Here is an 18771-nt window from a genome sequence, read left to right as displayed (position 1 = left end):
GAATTCACATTGTCGTTTTCCGTGGTGAGATACAGTGCAACGTAACCAAAAACACGATGTAGTGTTTCACAATGCTATTTACCATATTGAGATGGGCCACAATGTGACTACATATAGTGTTTCACATGGGCATTTGCCAGGGAACGTATACACAGTAGGCCTGATGTCAATTTCTGCATCCATGCTAGGCCCCCAAGTGCCCCACCCCCATGACCCTGCTTGACCTCACTTGACCTCTCTTTCCCACGGCCCGCCCCTCCCTGATTAGTCCAATCGCCCGACACCGTTGCCACCAAGGAGCTCGGACCTTGATACTTTGCGAGCACGCAATCGATCAAATGTCTGTCTAGAATATGGATACCAATAGATGAACAAGCTCGTCTATTTAACACCGGTCAGGGTAAAGGTGGCGTCAACGTACGGTAATTATTTCTGATGTACTAAAATGTAGCTAACGCTATGCCTAAAATGTTAGCCAGTCCGTCTGGAAACTCTTTGTCAAATTCGATTTACGCCATCAGTGTTTAAACAACATCGTGTTGTCATGTGGCAGCGCCGGGAAGCGATCCGCCTCCCCATTTGTGTACGGCGCGGCCTCTATAGGCACTTAGGTTGTAATTAGCCTCGTTTACATATTTGCATTTTTATCTGCGTGTGTCGTTAGTCACACATGGTGGCCTGAGCCATTGCTAGCGCAAGTACAAGTCGCTAAAACACAACATTAGGCTTATGCTACAGAAATGGACAAAATGCTAACATGGCTAATATTACGATTGTCTGATAAAATCTGGCTAATGCCAAATGCTAGCCGACCAAAGACTAGCACAGTAAAAGTAAAAGTCGCTAAAACACAATTCTAAAATATTGCTAGTCTTCCAAATTTAGCCAAATCGGGAATTTGGCAAATGCTAGGCTACCAAAGGCTAACACATCTAAAAGTCTCTAAAACACAACATGAGGCTTATGCTACAAAAATGGACAAAATGCTAACATGGCTAATATTAGAATTGTCTGATAAAATCTGGCTAATGCCAAATGCTAGGCGACCAAAGACTAGCACAGTAAAAGTAAAAGTCGCTAAAACACAATTTTAAAATATTGCTAGTCTTCCAAATTTAGCCAAATCGGGAATTTGGCAAATGCTAGGCTACCAAAGGCTAACACATCTAAAAGTCTCTAAAACACAACATGAGGCTTATGCTACAAAAATGGACAAAATGCTAACATGGCTAATATTATAATTGTTTGATAAAAATCTGGCTAATGGTAGGCTAACAGGTTTGTACATCTGGGAAAAGCAATAATATAAGCTGCAGATTTACAAAATACGGTGATACACGTAGATGCTATAATGTTGCTAATGCTAAGCTAACGTGTGAGCCCGTTTTACTCCATAAAAGACAAAATCAGCCCCCCCAAAAAATGAACTGAAATGAAATGTAGCTCATGTTATCTGCGAGTGCCTGAACAGTATTTGAGACCAGTGGTCCTGAACTACTGGACTGCGGGCCAGTACCCGACCATAGCTTTGTGGACGCGGAGGAAATGTGGTTTCGACCTCGTACACTGCATCAGGCTGCAATATCTATCTTTTCTTGCGATGATACATAAAAGCCAGAATGTGTCAATCAAAAGTGAGCGTTACAATCTGACTTCCATAAAAAAAGAGCGCACGCGCTTATTTTAGCATAACGCCGTCGCCAATCTCCAATCGGCTTTACTCCACGGGCGAGGAATCCGCCGCGACGCCGACGTTATCGGCGCCATCGACGGCGGGGAGGGCCGCGCAGCTCGGCGTCACTTCCTAATTGGCGAGCGGCGAGGACGCTCCCCGCGGCCAAATCCACGTGACGGATTTGCGTAAAGAGATGCGGAGCGGGGGTGAATATTCGTAGCGGCTAATTGAGGATGACAGATGCGGATTGAGAGGAGACGCGACTGGACAATATTTGTCAACAATATATATTGTTATTGCAATATATACATATATATAATACATATAGCATATTGCTAGATGCTAATTAGTCTTCTGATTGTGTTTTGTGTACTTTAGGTGAAGGTCAAAAGTTCTAAAAAGATTCTCTTGCAAGACAATGCAATGGACGTTCTTAAAGGGCCACTGTCATGAAATGCAGGATTTTATGTTTGTTAATTAATGAAAAAAAACGGCAGCCGGTATGGACCCATACGTTTTTTTTTGTTTTTTTTACCACAAAAGATGATTTTGACGTATACAGCTTTTTGTAACTCCCGCCATGAAAATCCTCTCGAGAGACTTGTTTTTGAGAAGAAGCAGGAAGTGACATACGGGGCAGTAGCGCGCTCAAGCAGTCTCAGTTTTACCTGTTGGAAGGTAGCTCGTTGTACCTTCGTGTTAGCCAAAATGCCGGCTCGTTGTATTGCCGGATATTGCTCGAACACTCGGGAGGATGGATTCACCCTTCATAAGTTTCCAAAAGACCCGGTTCGTCGTGAAAAATGGATTGCACGGGTGCAAAGGACGAGAACTTGGTGGGTTCCAAATGACAGCTAGGTTTGTATACAACTACTAGTTGCGGGGGCGGGTAATCCGAAAATCGGGGGTTCTAAATGTGTTGATGTGCGCGTCGGAAGGCTTCCGTGCAGCAGCCGCTGACGGACGGGGTGGCTTGTCGCGGTGGCGGGCCGCGGTGTCTCGCGGAAGTGGTTCGGACGGCGAGGAGGTTCTGGCCGCGGCGTTGTCGTCGCTCGCGGGCGGCGTTGTTTTTATCACCGCCGCACAGAGGTGGATCGGGCTGGGAGGCGGTTTGGCCGCGATCCGCATATCATCTAAATATGTATATATATATATATATATATAATGTTTCACTCGGTTGTGAGATGTTCTCTTCTTTGAAAGGGTCACAGCGTGTTTTCAATGGGGTGACATCACGGGCAGGAGACGCAGCCAATATGGCGACCACTCGGATGTCGAATGACACTTCCGCTCATATTTATTTTTTCATATAGACCTTGAAGTGAATAATGTTCGACGTATTTTTCATTTCAATATCTATTTTACAATGTTTCTCGGGACGACACGTGGGCTTGAACTAGCAAGCTGTCCCCTTACGTGACCTTGATTTAAATGTTGGGCTGGGTTGATGTGGCACTAAAAGAAATAAAAATGATCACGTTTACCGCGCAATCTCGGTTATCGTCGCAATTTTTTGGCGGGGGTTTGTTTTTAAACTACCGGTAATAAAGCATCTTTTATCCGTGCTGACGTCGATCGACATCAGGGAGTATTTTGACATTTTCCGAACGTCTACTTGAATCACGTAGCGCCAAATTATTGTTATTCTCCTCAAACGGCATCTTTTTACGTTTTCTGGATTGTGCGGCTTCGCTGCCGGCGTACGGAGATACTGAACGCACACGATCGGCCTCAGTGAGCGAGAGCCACCGCCTCAAATTTTGGCTTCAACACTTTTAGTCATCAGGGAATTGTTGTACTTTTACGAGCCAGTTAAATATTTAAACTCTTTAATGTGAGGCCTCTTGTCCGAGTAAAATAAGTTTTTGTATCGAGAGTTTACGTTTGCTCTACACTGAATTAAACATGAGAGAAGTCCAACAAAACAACATGAAGTATCCAACTTTGGGTTAAAGGAGACGTACAGAGTGGCCTTTGCGACTGACTGGCGACCAGTTCAGGGTGTAGTCCGCCTTTCGCACAAAGTCAGCTGGGGTAGTCTCCAGCACCCCAGGATAAGCGATGTTGAAAATGGACGGACGGACGGACGGATGAAGACATACAGTTCTGTTTTTCCTCAGATGGAATGAACTACCGTAATTTCCGGCCTATAAACTGCGACTTTTTCCACACGCCATCAACCCTGCGCTTTATGCGGTGATGCGACTAATTTGTGCAATTTTTTTCTAACGGTCGCAAGGGGGCGCTCAAGCGTAAAAAAAGGTTAGAGTGAGACCGGTGGAATATATGCGCTGAGGAAGTGACTTTTATCGGTCCGGCCCAGTTAGCGGTTCGCTAGAGTGTTACCGCCGTGTGTCTGTGATTTTTACCAGTATGTTTTTTTTTTTTTTAATCCGGCCCTGTTAGCACAATGCTAGCCTTAGTGCGCAGGGCGGCACTAGTGTTAGCGTTAGCACCGTGGCGCTAGCGTGTTATTGCCGTGTCTCCGTGATTTTTACCAGTATGTTTTTTTTTTAACCGACGCTGTTAGCACGGTGCTAGCGTTAGCACGCACGACGGCGCTAGTTTTAGCGTTAGCACCGCAGCGCGAGCGTTAAACTCTCTGTGTACCGTCTTCCTTTGTAAATATCTCGTGTTTCAATGGGGGCACTTGCGGCAATTACACGGCTGCGGCCCATGTACGTACCAAATGGTATTTCCTTTACAAATGTACTGGTTTATAAGCAGGTGCACGCTGTAGGCCGGGAATTACGGCAATTAAACGTGTGGCGGTACCGCTACACATCACAATTTAAAAGTCAAATTCCAGAATATGTCCCTTTACAGAGAATTCGAACACACCGGAGACAGTCTGGAGTCCTCCCTCTCCCGCTGTTAAATATTCAACACGTGATCAGAGGTCACTTCCTGCCCCCTCAGCGGCTGCCGGCATCACAACGGCGGCGAGAGCGGCTTCCAGTAAGGAGGCGAGACGAGAGTCGGCCCCCGGGGGGGGGGACGCGACACGCGTGACCTCGGCCGTCCGAAACCTTCACCTTGTCTCGGCGGAGCGCTAAATATTCCCGGGAAGTGTTGAAGGCCGAGCGCGCCAGACGAGTCGGGAGCGGCGAAGCATGACAATGATCCTCCGCCGCCACCGTCGCGGCCCCCGCCGAGCTCCACTCGCGCTACAGACGTGAGCAAAATGCTAATGTATTGATTTACCGGCGACACGATGCCCCCTACGGGCGTCGAATGCAATTGCAGGACCTCGCAGGTGTCCAGCCCACTCAAGGTGGCGCGGCTAAGCTAAGCCTTTGTGGCGGCATCACAACGGCGCTAGCGTCCCGGCTCCTCAGACAACATTAATCCGCTTTCACGCTGATGTGTGGAAAGCCGCTCGAGCCGCCTCTGCCTTGTTAATAACTCGCGTTGCCAATTAATCTTCTCATTAGTCATTGCCACGCGCTCAGGCTACACGCTAATTCTGCGGCTCGCGGGCGACAGGTGGAGATGATCTATTGTACCGCCCACATAATCCTGGTTGTACCTCAAAGAATTCTCTCCCTGTAATGTAGTAAATTGCAGTTACAGTTACATGTAATTAGTTACTCCCAAATACCGCGTATAGCTAGTATTTAGTCTACCCCCCTCGACCAATGATGATACCATCCTTCATGAACCAAAAAGTTTACTGCTAACTAGCTAACGGCAAGCTAGGAGGCTTGTCCTTCGTAAACTAACATGGTAATTATGCCCATTTTACACAAATTATCCAAAGTCGTCGATGTCAGGAGCGCCAATCTCGTGCTAATCCGACACGGGGGCACAATAATCTGGGTTTAATCCGCCGTGTCGCGCTCGTCGATAACAATCGCCGGTCCGCGCAAAGTTTGCGTGCGTCCGTGTCGGACGAGCGAGACTAACCCGATTAGCCCATTGTTTCATTTAAGCGTTCACACGCGTCGCCGCCAACCTCATTTCCCCCAACTTTTACATCCGGCGTGCGCTAATCTCTCGCGGTAGCCTCAGGCCGCTAGCTCGTTAGCGTACGCGGGGAAGAAGAAGTGGGTGATGTTGATCCTGCATGTCCCATTAACGAGACAATTAAGATCTTGTCGGCAGCGTCGAAGTCATTCCGGGGTTACGTTTACTTTGCGCCTCAAAGCACTAACACGGCTAAGCTAATTGACTCCAACGGGATGAATGGGAGTCGAATTAAATTTCAAGCACGCATGGTGGCGAAATTGGATGACTCTTGGTACACTGCCCGGATTCTTTAGGAAATTCAGATTAATGCGACCGTAGACCCGCACGAAATCTTTCAAAAAAAATGGAAATCTGCCATTTTGTTGATGTCTCGAGTGGTCATTTTTAGCTGAGTTTTAGCGGTATTTTCTCCGTTTCCAGACGAACTCGTCCTCCGAGCCATTTTGTCCGATTCGCCACCGACATTGACCTACTTTTACTCGACAGATGGGAAAATTATGAACAGTTTGATATGTTCAGTGTGCGTGGGCGGAATATGCCGGAGATGCCGCGAATCCCTCGCGGAGGGCGGCAAAGGATGTGAGCTCACTCGTCGCCGCTTCTGTCATCTTGAATTTTTTTTTCGCGCTTTGGCCTCCAGCGGAGGTCCGCGTTCTGCCCGGGTGTCCCGACTAGTGCGCTGGTGTCAAACTCAAGTCCCGGGGGCCAGATCTGGCCCGCTGCGTGATTTTATGTGGCCCGCGGAGCCACATCTAGAGTGTCAGTTTCCGTGATTCTTGGAAAAATATGGACCAAAATTTAAAGGATGAGGTCCTGTAATATGAAAGATATTTATCGACAATGTGATGTTAAATTCTCTCTCATTTAATGGTGTTTTGAGAATATATTTATCAACAATTATACATTTTCAGGGGCGCTGCCATTTTCGCGAGTGACATGACCTACGTGCGCGGATCTGTTTAATCATCAAATGTTTAATCATCTCGTCGTATTTACATAATCAATTTATGAACGGGTTTTGGAATCAGAAATCAAGTGTAACGTGTTCGTCAACTATTCACATGTGTAATAACACAAAAAATGCTTGTGAGATCGCAACTTTCTCATTTATGATATATGACAATTTTAAAGGGGAAATCCAGTGCTTTGCATGAAGAGTGTATCCGATAGTTCATGTAATATGTACCCTATTTTGACAATAAGATGTTAAATCCTCTCTCATTTAATGGTGTTTTGAGAATATATTTATCAACAATTCTAAATTTTCAGGGGCGCTGCCATTTTCGCGAGTGACATGACCTACGTGCGCGGATCTGACGTGTTGTACCGTGCCCCGACAAAGGCTCGATTACAAGGGACACCATTTACGCCCAGCGCCGATTTCTTGGTTTTATCCTCATCTGATGAAGAAATAGCAGTATCGGTTGATCGGGAAGACGGAGGAATACTTCCATACAGGTTTGAACCTGTGGCTGGAATTAATGTTGAATATTCGGATGGTTCTTCGAGCAATATGACTATGTCTGATTACTGAATATGTCTGATTACTCGGAGGCCTACGCGTAGACATAAGTGCGTGAACAAAGGCCCCCGGAGCTCTGGGCCGGCAGTCGCGGATGGTTCTTCGGACGGGAATGACGCAGAGTCTGACGAGCGGGTTCCGGTGGCGGGCCACGAGTCGAGCTTCCAGGCGGCAGAGGCCGTTAGCCGAGCTTCGGCGGAGGCGGAGGCCTTCATCCGAGCTTTGGTGGAGGTGGAGGCCGCTAGCCGAGCTTCGGCGGCAGAGCTCGCTCGTCAGACTGCATTATTCCCGTCCGAAGAACTATCCGAATATTCGACATTATTTACATCCACAGGTTCAAATGTGTATGGACGTATTCCTCCGTCTTCCCGATCAACCAATACTTCTATTTCTTCATCAGATGAGGATAAATCCGAGAAATCGGCGCTGGGCATAAATGGTGTCCCTTGTAATCGAGCCTTTGTCGGGGCACGGTACAACACGTCAAATCCGCGCACGTAGGTCACGTGACTTGCGAAAGTGGCAGCACCCCTGAAAATTCGTAATTGTCGATTAAAAATCTTCTCAAAAGACAATTAAATGAGAGAGGATTTAACATCTTATTGTCAAAATAGGGTACATATTACATGAACTATCGGATACACTCTTCATGCAAAGCACTGGATTTCCCCTTTGAAATTGTCATATATCATAAATGAGAAAGTTGCGATATCACAAGCATTTTTTGTGTTATTACACATGTGAATAGTTGACGAACACGTTACACTTGATTTCTGATTCCAAAACCCGTTCATAAATTGATTATGTAAATACGACGAGATGATTAAACATTTTTGTTCCACAGTCGTGACGGCCCTCTGAGGGGCCCGCGAGGAAAAAATGAGTTTGATCACCCCCGGTCGTCGGTGCGGCGCAAAACTTCGCGTCAAACTGCAAACGCTGACGTTTCCTTTGCGATCACTTGGTTGGCCGTGTGACCTTTGACCCACTTTGCGTTCTTACACATGCTCGTCGGCCCTGGCGATGTTTCAACCAAGTCTTTTATCGTTTATGGGATTTTTGGAAGGTTACTTCTTTGATGTGTGTGCGTGTGTGTGTCTCTGTGTCTGTGTGTGTTACATAAGGCCTCACCTCGATGTGTTTGCCAAAGAGCACGTGTGACCTGGCTCCGTGTACGGCGTTACATAACGCACACATACGCAAACACGCAAGCTGACAAACAAACACAAACATCGAAAGACACACACACACACACACCGACATGCATACAGTCACACTGATGTGCTGAAATAAAAACACACACCTACACAGAATGAAACAAAAACACTGCCGTACAAACACATGCTTAAAACACACGAATGCAAACACACACAGGCACACAGACACACACAGACTGCAGACATCCTGAGAAACACACACACACAATCACAAATACATTGACACACATCGTCACACACACGCGTGGTAAATACGCACACTAATGCAAATACACGCACAAAAAACACGCACACATTGACACACAGTGTCATCCGCATGCTTAACATACACACTAATGCAAACACCTACACACACACACACACACACACACCGGAGACATGCTGAGAAACAGACACACACACTGAGTCACGATACATTGGCACACATCGTCATACACACATGTGCTAAACACGCATACTAATGAAAATACACACACAAAAAAAACACACATTGACACATAGTGTCATCCACATGCTTGACACACACACACACGCAATCACGGATACAGTGGCACACATCGTCATACACACACACGTGCTAAACACGCATATTAATGCAAAAACACGCACAAAAAAACACACACACACACATTGACACAAAGTGTCATCCACATGCTTGACACACACACACGCAATCACGGATACATTGGCACACATCGTCATACACACACACGTGCTAAACACGCATATTAATGCAAAAACACGCACAAAAAAACACACACACACACATTGACACAAAGTGTCATCCACATGCTTGACACACACACACGCAATCACGGATACATTGGCACACATCGTCATACACACACACGTGCTAAACACGCATATTAATGCAAAAACACGCACAAAAAAAAACACACACACATTGACACAAAGTGTCATCCACATGCTTGAAACACACACGGTGACATGCTGTAAAACAAACACGCACACGAGTACATACACATTGACACAAAGTGTCTCACACACACACACAGACGGCAACACACGTTTACATCTGTGACGTTTGTGTACCAAGTGCATGCGTGCTGTTATTACGTGATTTTTTATTTATTTTTATTTTTTTCAACAAATGTTTGGGGCTTACCGCAGTGCATTGTGGGATTTTCCCGCACGGGACCCGAACCCCCGGCGATGATGTCACGGCTGACCTCGGTGGCGTTACATCATCGCGCCCCCCCCGCGAGTGGGAAAACGGTCCTTCGTTTTAAGACGGCGCTCGCCCGGTCTCGCGGGAATTCTTTGAACGGTCAGCCCCCCCCCCCCCCGAAATCAGTTCACAGGAAAGATTGAAGAAGCCGTGCCAGAAAAGTCACCGGGAGTCGGCCATGTTGGTTCAAAACGGCCATTTCGGGTCATTTTGGTCTCGTCTTATTTCGAGTCAGAACTAATCGGAATTACACTTCGAATAAGACTCATTGCCGAATAAGTAACTTGTTTTTAGACTATTTTAATGTTTCAGTTGAAATAATCCGAGACCGTGGTCCTCAGTCGGAAAAGGGTGGCGTGGCCTCTCCGGGTCCCAAGTGGAGGAGTTCAAGTATCTTGGGTGTCTTGTTCAGCAGTGAGGGAAGAACGGAGCCTGAGATCCACGGACGGATCGGTGCGGCGTCTGCGGTGATGCGGACTTCGTATCGGACCGTTGTGGTAAAGAGGGAGCTAAGTCGAACGGCGAAGCTCTCGATTTAGCAATGAATCTACGTTCCTACCCTCACTTATGGGCATGAGCTGTGGGTCGTGACCAAAAGAACAAGATCCCGGATACAAGGGGCCGAAATGATTTTCCTACGCAGGGTGTCCGGGCTCTCCCTTAGAGATACTGTCAGAAGCTCATTCATCCTATATGACCCTGTTTCCGGAATACACCACGTTGAACATTATGCCTCTGCCTCGAAATCCTGCATTTGGGTCCGCCCCTGCACCAGAGGTTCTTGACAGAAGCTCGGTCATCCGGGAGGGCCTCAGTGTCGAGCCGCTGATCCTCCGCATTGAGAGGAGCCAGATGAGGTGGCTGGGGGATCTGATCCGGATGCCTCCCGGACGGGTCCCTGGTGAGGTGTTCCGGGCACGTCCAACCGGAATGAGACCCCGAGGACCACCCAGGACACTCTGGAGAGACTGTGTGAACGCCTCGGGATCCCTCCCGAAGAGCTGGAAGAAGTGGCTGGGGAAAGGGAAGTCTGGGTATCCCTGCTGAAAGCTACTTCCCCCCTGCGACCTGACCCGGAAAAGCGGTAGATAATAGATGAATAGACTTGAAATAAAAATTACAGTAATTTGCAATTAGAATAACAAAAAAAAAAGAACATACTACACTGACAATTATTTATACATTATTTTAAGTGAAAAATGATATTGAAACAAGTGAAAATACGTTTTACTCAACGTCTTATTTTATACGGTCGATGCCAGAACTTGAAGTTTTTTCCTCGTGACATTTGGATGGAGAAGTTTGACGACTCGTCATAGAACAGCGTGAAGTTCTTGTCCAACCTCCGGACCAACAAAAAAAAAAAATCTCAAGAAACAAAACGTCATTTTGGCCTCCTTCAAAGCCACATTTGTCCTACAGATTTGCGCCAATCGCTGCCAAATTTCGAAGCATGATTAATCGACAGATGGAAGAAACTAAATTGCCAAAAGTTTGAGGGGTTTTTTTTTTTTTTTTTTCCCCCTGTCTGGAGGAGTTTAACGACAACCTCTAAAATTGAAAACTTCCAAATCAGGTTCGGAATGTTTGGAACATTGACCCTCCGGAGCCATTTTGACTCGGCAACGTGAAAATTCAATAGCCGCCCGTTCGTCACCGAAGCTCTCAGCTTGAATGTTCTTTGCTCCGGACCGAAATACTTTGGCCTTGTTCGGAGGCTCGAGTTCCGCTGAAAAGCTTTTTTTGTTTGTTTTTTTTTTTTTTTTTTTTTGCTCTGTGTCCTGATCTCCCGCATCAGGTGGCCCGGTGGGGGGGCGGCGGGGGGGGGGGGGGAGTTTGAAAAAGCACCGACTTCAAACCTTTTTTTTTTTTTTTTTTGTGACTCACCGGAAAACATTCGCTCGCTCGCGTTGGCTCATTAAAATCGAGAAAAAGTTGACAAAAGGGGAAAAAAATGTCAAACGGTGATACTTTTTCCACACCAGTGGGGGTTGTCTGTTCACCGCCCTATGCAAAAAAAAAAAAAAAAAAAAAAAAACTCTGTACATCAAGGGTCTCAATAAATTCACCTTCGAGCCGCTGGAGGCGGAGTCTGACTGAGGTCGGGCCGCAGCCTTATGTTTTGAATTTAAATTAGAAATGGAAAAACAATCATATCTTCTCAAACAAAACAGAAAATGGGATAAAGAAGGACGCTGCTGTTTACAAGTTCTGCGCAAAACGTCTCCTTGGCAACGCTGCTGTAACTTTCTCATTGGAAATAGTTTTTCTGCTTGCATCAGGCAAGCCATCTACCCCCCACCCCCCTGTGATTGTTCGGCCCCCGCACACAACACTGCAAAAATGCCATCCGTATAAAACTCGAGGGACGCACCACCATTATACTTTCATATCGAGGTGGGGGCCACAAAATGTAATCTCGCGGGCCGCAATTGGCCCGCCGGCCGCCAGTCTGAGACCCTCGTTGTACATCAACTTTCATAGATTAAAAAAAAAATAATAATCTCTGGAATTTCAGGTTTTATGGAACTGATCAGCATCCAATATTGGGGGACACATTTCAGGTCAGGCCCGTTATGTTGTGTCACGAAGTATTTTGAAACGATTTTGCACAACCACCCCAAAAACGAAAATTCTAGCATGTTACATTTTTGCGATATGGTCTTTGTCGCGCGGCAAATCAACGTCGACCCTTTCACGTATCACTCGACGTCGACCAATAGGATTGCCTCCCTTGCTCGCCGTTATCAAACTTAGATTACCCCGCACAAACCGATATTTCCGAAAACACGAACTGACAAAACGTTGGCATATTTGCGAGCAATCGTTGGTGCTGGCGCGAGCTAATTATATTGTTAACGACGTGATTTTACGTTGCCTGCTTGCTGGCGGCAGTCACTCACATTTGAAAAATGTACAGGTGTGCTCAGTCATGCCCGCAGATGTAAAGTTATGAGTGTGGTCCACCAGTCATGCCTGCAGACATAAAGTTGCGAGTGTGGGTTCTGTTTGTAATTATGCGTGTACCCCTTTAAGAGCGGAAGGGGGCGGTGTCCGGTAAACTAGGAAGTAGAAGCAGGAGCTTGTTATAGTTATAGATGGTGTGTTTAAAAAAAAAAATGTCAGGCTGTGGTTCACTGCATTGGATCGGTTTTCATGTGCGCTGAGAGTTTGCGACAAGTGCGCAATTGCGCAGTGGCGCAGCTTAGCGGGAACATTGTCAAGACTACACAAAATAGGCTACATCTTTCAATATCTATGTATTTCTACACGTAACCAATTTTGCACGTGTGATTTTTCGTGCTCGGACTGCGCAGATTTGCGAGTGCGATGGCAAATGACAGTGACTGCCGCGGTATTAAAAGTGCGTCGACATGACCCGAAGCCCTCCTTTAATTGACGCTACCAAAATGGCGACAAACCGCTGCAATCAAAACTCGTGCCTGTTCTTGTCCCCAGGGTACCGTTTTTATTCGGTAGCGTTGACGCGTTTTCCATAAGACGACAGCTCGATTTGACTTGAAAAGCGTCGGTTTCAGCACGATTCGTATTTGATGGGGGACATTTTTAACGACTTTGAAGCTTTAAATTGTCAGAAGGGCTGGCCGTCAGCCGCCCTCGCCCTCGCCGGCGGTCGTGTGCGTGTTCCCGCTCGGAAAGTCCGCGCGCTCGCTCGTCGCCAGGGACGCCGAGGACGCCGATCGCCATGGAAACAGCACGCAGGCGGCGGCCGGCTTGAGTTGCCCCGCGGGGACGGAGACGGAAAAGAAGATGAGACAATATCGAGAAATAAATGGCGACCCCCGTAGAAATAATGTGAGGGAAGGGGAGAGAAAATAATAACAAATGGAGACACGAGAGGACATCAAAGTGGCAGGAAGGAGTCAATTGCCAGGGCGAGACGCGGCCGTTCGTTTCTTTCGCTCAATGTCAAAGTCGTCGTACGAATCGCACGCGCGGCAGAAAGAAAAAGCCCAGGGCGGAACGTCAGAAGGGACCTTGACGGACGGTCGAGGGCGCACGTGAGGGAAATGCGAACGGCGTGCAGGTAAAACGGCGTAAAACGTTGCGGCCACGACCTGCGTTGTCGCCGTTGCGAGTCGATATTGCCGCGTACATTGCCAGGGTGGAACTTTCCGTATTTATACATTGGATAATCTTTTCCAAAAAAAAAAAAAAGCTCTGATTTCTGTTAAAAAAAAAATACAAATTTGTATTTCCAAAAAAGATTTAGTTTTCTTAAAAAAATTATATATATATATGGATATATTTATATATATATATATATATATATATATATATATATATATATATGGATATATTTATATTATATTATATATGTGGATATATTTCCAAGAAAAAATCAACAAGAAATCTAAAAAAATAAAAATGAAGGTTTAACTTTCATATGTTCAAATATTTTTATACTTTTGGGGGGAAAAAAACGAGGAGAAAAAGTTGACAATTTCTTTTAAAAAATTGGAAATTATTTTTAAAAGGTTTATCTTTTGAGAAAAGGTCAAAAAGTATTTTATGGAAAAGAAAAAGTTGTGTGGTTCTAAATTTATCCGTGAAACATTTCCATGGAAAAAAAAGTTGGATATTTTCCATAATTTTGGGGAAAAATATGATGTATTTATAGAGCGAGCAAAGTTGTTTATTTTTTGAGAAAGAAAATGCACATTGGAAAAAAAAATTGTTGCCTTTGTTATGCTCTACTAAAAGGATGCGGTGTTGCGGTGTGAAAACTCTCAAGGTAGCTGTAATTTCCTTCTCTGTGTGATGGGCATTTTTAAAAAATTGATTTCCAGCTGTGACATATTTCCTGTTGATGTCTTGCGACCCTAAATGATACGTGACGGCTATTTTTCCGTCTTCTCTTATAAACAATAACGCTGTCCTGAATTTGCAATTGAGCGCCGATATGAAATGTGCGCGTAGTCGATTTCCGCCGTGCCGAGATGATTGCGCTAACCCGACACAACCCTCCGACCTATCGTCGTGTTCAGGGTTGGAACGCTTCGAGACCGTCGTCACGGAAACAATTTGGCTTTCGGCATACGCAAGGAGAACGTCATTGTGAATTATTATCAAATGTAATTATCATAATTTCCGGCCTACGAGCCGCAACTTTTTTCACACGCTTTCAACCTTGCGGTTCATGCGGTGCTAGGGTTAGCGCGGCGCTAGCGTTAGCGCATCTGGTTATAGGCCACAGTACACAGAAAGTGTTTAAAGAGTTTAACGCTAGCGCCGTGCTAATGCTAGCCCCGTGCTAACGTACACTTTCTGTGTACCGGGGCTTATAACCAAGTGCGGGTTCTCTAGGCCGGGAATTACGGTAATATTTTTATTGTAGTAAGCCTTCACGACAGGGCATGACAGGTGAACCACACCCGTAACGTTATATCCGCGGGCATGACTGACCACACGCGTACATTTTTTAAATGTCGTAGTTAAGTAGTGGCAGTAGTAATGGTATTAGAAGTACAAATAGTAGTAGTGGTGGTGGTAGTAGCAATCGGAGTCGTGGCGACAGCAATAATATGGCTTGTAACCCCCAGCTACTTTTTTTTATTTTTTATTTTTGAAATGATTTCACATTTCAAAGAAATACATCACACAAATCTGTCGACTACTTTTTAGTGTTTTGGATTTTTCCTTGCAGGCTGAAAAGTCTTTCGCGCTGTCATTCATAATTCATACGCGGCATATTTCCTTTCAGACTTTTAGCCGTTTGCTAACATGTCGGAGGCGCTTGAGGATGGAAGCATCTTTTTTTTTTAAAAAAAAAAAATCTTTCCTTCCTCTTAGAGAAGTTTCCTTTTGTACAACAAACTGTTTTTTTGATTCTTAGTTATGTCTGCTAACATTTTATTTTGTCATAAAATTGAAACCCTTTTCTATGAAATATTTACTACATACTGTACTTGTGTAAAATTCAAAATAGAATTGACTTGCTCATACTACATACTAAAAAATTAATACAATTTAATACAAATAAAAATACTTTTTATTTAAAGACATAAAGAAAATGCAATGGCATTTTTAATTTTAAAAAAATTCAATATATTTTAATTTTATGTATTATTGTATCATAAAGTAACTACCTACTAAGTACATTAAAAATTGAAAAACTAGTTTCTCTATTTTCCATCAAAAATAATGAAATTAAATAGTCTGTTTTAAGATAAAGACCTAAAGGTGTTTTATTTAAAAACATTTTAAAATAACAATACAATACAAAAAAAACATTTTTATGAAAGAAATATATAAAAAATATATATGAAATAACTACTTTTTCTCAAAGTACATGTTCAAAATTGAAAACCATTTTCTCTCTTTTCCATCAAAAATAATGAAATTAAATGGTCTGTTTTAAAATAAAGAGCTATAGGTGTTTTATTTTAAAACATTATAAAATAACAATACAATACAAAAAAAACATTTTCATTAGAGAAATATATAAAAAAATACATAAAATAACTACCTTTTCAAAAAGTACATGTTCAAAATTGAAAACTATTTTCTCTATTTTACATCAAAAATAATGAAATTAAATAGTCTGTAAACATTATAAAATAACAATACAATCCGAAAAAAAAAACATTTTCATTAGAAAAATATATAAATGCATTTAATATACACATTCGATAACATATTTTTATTAAACAAAAAAAATCCATTTAATAATCTAAATGAGATTGCAATGAATCACATTTTTATTCTTAAAATGCTGTATTGTTTACATTAAAATTTCATGTTGTCAAATTGTAAAATAGATTTGAAGAAATATTGAAATTAAAATAAATACATTTTTTTATTCATAACATTCCATTTCAAAATAAAAATTAAAAAAAGAGAAAAAGTAGCGATTAAGCATTTTCAACAGGGACAAAAAATACTCCAATAAAGTCGCGAACGTTGACGACGGGAAGCCGTCCCGTTGCCGTGGTTTCGAGGTCACGACCTAAAAATTCCAGGCCACCACGTGCGAAAGTGTTTTTTTTTTTTTTGGGGGGGTGAATAATTGAGGAGGCTCTTTGCTCTCCTGAAAGCTTTGCGAGACAGACGCCCGTGTTGGGCGCCATGTTTTATTCACGAGGTGCAACGCCGCATCTCGCCCGGCACACTTTGCCCGCGCGGCGGTCGGCAAAATGACACAAACGCGCAACATCACGCTCACCCGTCCGCCGCCTGACAGGTTGCATGAATGAATGAGGAAGGAGAGAGTTCAGCAAAAGGGTTAGAAAATATTTTTTAAAAATGACGTTATTGACAATTTCATATTGCTGTATTTTAAGTTTCCGCTCCTTTCGGCGGGAAACGTGACCTCCGCCGCTTGCCTTTGCCAAATTGCGCCCTCGTCGTAGAAGGTCGGAGCGCTAAATCCATATTTGATTTTTTTTGGGGTATCAGCGTACAATATTCACCCACACAAAGGCGTGCGTGCGTGCGTTGCGACGTACGACGCGTGGAAGCGAGCGCAAATGCGGCGGCACATGCTTGATAATTGTTAACAAGAATAAACGAGAAAAAAATGACAAACACAATTGTTATGGCCCAAAAATGAACAACAGTGTGTGTGTTTGTGTTGTCACTTTTTAGCTTCCCTTTGTGTATCATTGCTTTTCGGCTATGTTAGCATTAGCAAGATTAGCATTCGAGCTCAGTTATTTTTGTTCTTTTGTACATCTGTCAGGAGACGATCCGTGATAAAGTCTCAAGTACCGTAATTTCCGGCCTACAAAGCGCACCGGATTGTAAGCCTCACTGAGTACATTTGTAAAGGAAATACCATTTGGTACATACATAAAGCCGCAAGTCCCCACGTTGAAACACGAGATATTTACAAAGAGGCACCCAGAAAGAGTTTTCAAAGTTTTAATACCTTAGCTTAGCTTAACTTAGCAACAACATGGTAGGACAAACAGGCAGTAGCAACACGGTAGCACAGCACTAACAGAGTCGGTTAAAAAAAAAAAAAAACATACCTAAATCACTGAGATGTGGTGGTAACGCAGCAGAAACACGCTAGTGCAGCGCTAACAAGGCCAGTTAAAAAAAAAATACCAGTAAAAATCACTGAGACGGGGCTGTAAGACAGCAGAAACACGCTAGTGCGGCGCTAACAGGGCCGGTTTAAAAAAAAAAAAAAACATACCTAAATCACTGAGATGCAGCAGTAATGCAGCCGAAACACGCTAGCGCGGCGCTAACAGAGCTGGTTAAAAAAAAAATACCAGTAAAAATCACTGCGACGCGGCAGTAACACAGCAGAAACACGCTAGGGTGGCGCTAACAGGGCCTGATTAAAAAAAAACATACCAGTAAAAATCACAGAGATGCGGCAGTAACACAACAGCAACACGCTAGCGCAGCGCTAACAGGATTAAAACAAAAACAAAAAACAGACCAAATCACTGAGACGCGGCAGTAACGGAACAGAAACACACTAGCGCGGCGCTAACAAGGCCAGTTAAAAAAAACATACCAGTAAAAATCTCTGAGACGAGGCAGGAACACGCTAGCACAGCGCTAACAGGGCTGGTTAAAAAAAAACATACCAGTAAAAATCACTAAAACGCAGCAGTAGCACAGCAGAAACACACCGGCGCAGCAAAACATACCGATAAAAATCACTGACACCACAGTAACACAGCAGCAACACGTTAGCACAGCGCTAATGCTAGTGCAGCACTAACAGGGCCTGTAAAAAAAAAAAAAAAACATACCGGTAAAAGGCCCTTCCTCGGCACATATACACCGGTCTCACTCTTACCTTTTCCGCTCGAGTCCCCCCTTGCAGCCGTGAGAAAAAAAAAAAATGCGCAAATTAGCCGCATCACCGCATAATCCGCAGGGTTGAAAGCATGTGGGAAAAAAATGCAGTTTATATACCATAAATTATATATATAATATCTGCAAAATCTGCCATTCCTCCTCCCATTTTCCACTTTTTCCTTCCTCTCTTCTTTCCCTCCCCTCATCCGCCCTCCTTCCCGTCTTCCTCTTCCTTCTCCACGTCCAACTTTTTTTGTGTGCAACTCCTCTGCAAGCGCGGCAGCGCTAAGTGACGTTGTCATTCCTCCTTTCCTCCACCAGGTGTCGCGAAGGCTACCAGGGCATCCGTTGCGACCAGTTCCTGCCCAAGACCGACTCCATCCTGTCGGATCCGAGTAAGACCCTGCACGACGCC

The 18771-nt window shown here is 44.3% G+C and overlaps 1 protein-coding gene across 1 annotated transcript in view; it reads left to right on the top strand.

Moving 5' to 3' along the window:
- LOC133510110 (pro-neuregulin-3, membrane-bound isoform) overlaps positions 1 to 18771 on the top strand; it is a 188939-nt gene that overhangs the window by 154805 nt on the left and 15363 nt on the right. Inside the window, exon 3 of the mRNA XM_061837805.1 lies at positions 18678 to 18751. Within this exon, the coding sequence (XP_061693789.1) occupies positions 18678 to 18751 (74 nt within the window). The remainder of the gene's footprint in view (positions 1 to 18677; positions 18752 to 18771) is intronic.

This window comes from Syngnathoides biaculeatus, chromosome 12 (assembly GCF_019802595.1).
Source record: "Syngnathoides biaculeatus isolate LvHL_M chromosome 12, ASM1980259v1, whole genome shotgun sequence".
In the NCBI taxonomy this organism is placed as follows: domain Eukaryota; kingdom Metazoa; phylum Chordata; class Actinopteri; order Syngnathiformes; family Syngnathidae; genus Syngnathoides; species Syngnathoides biaculeatus.
Note: the sequence above shows the minus strand (reverse complement) of the source record. Positions and strands in the feature narration are given on the sequence as shown.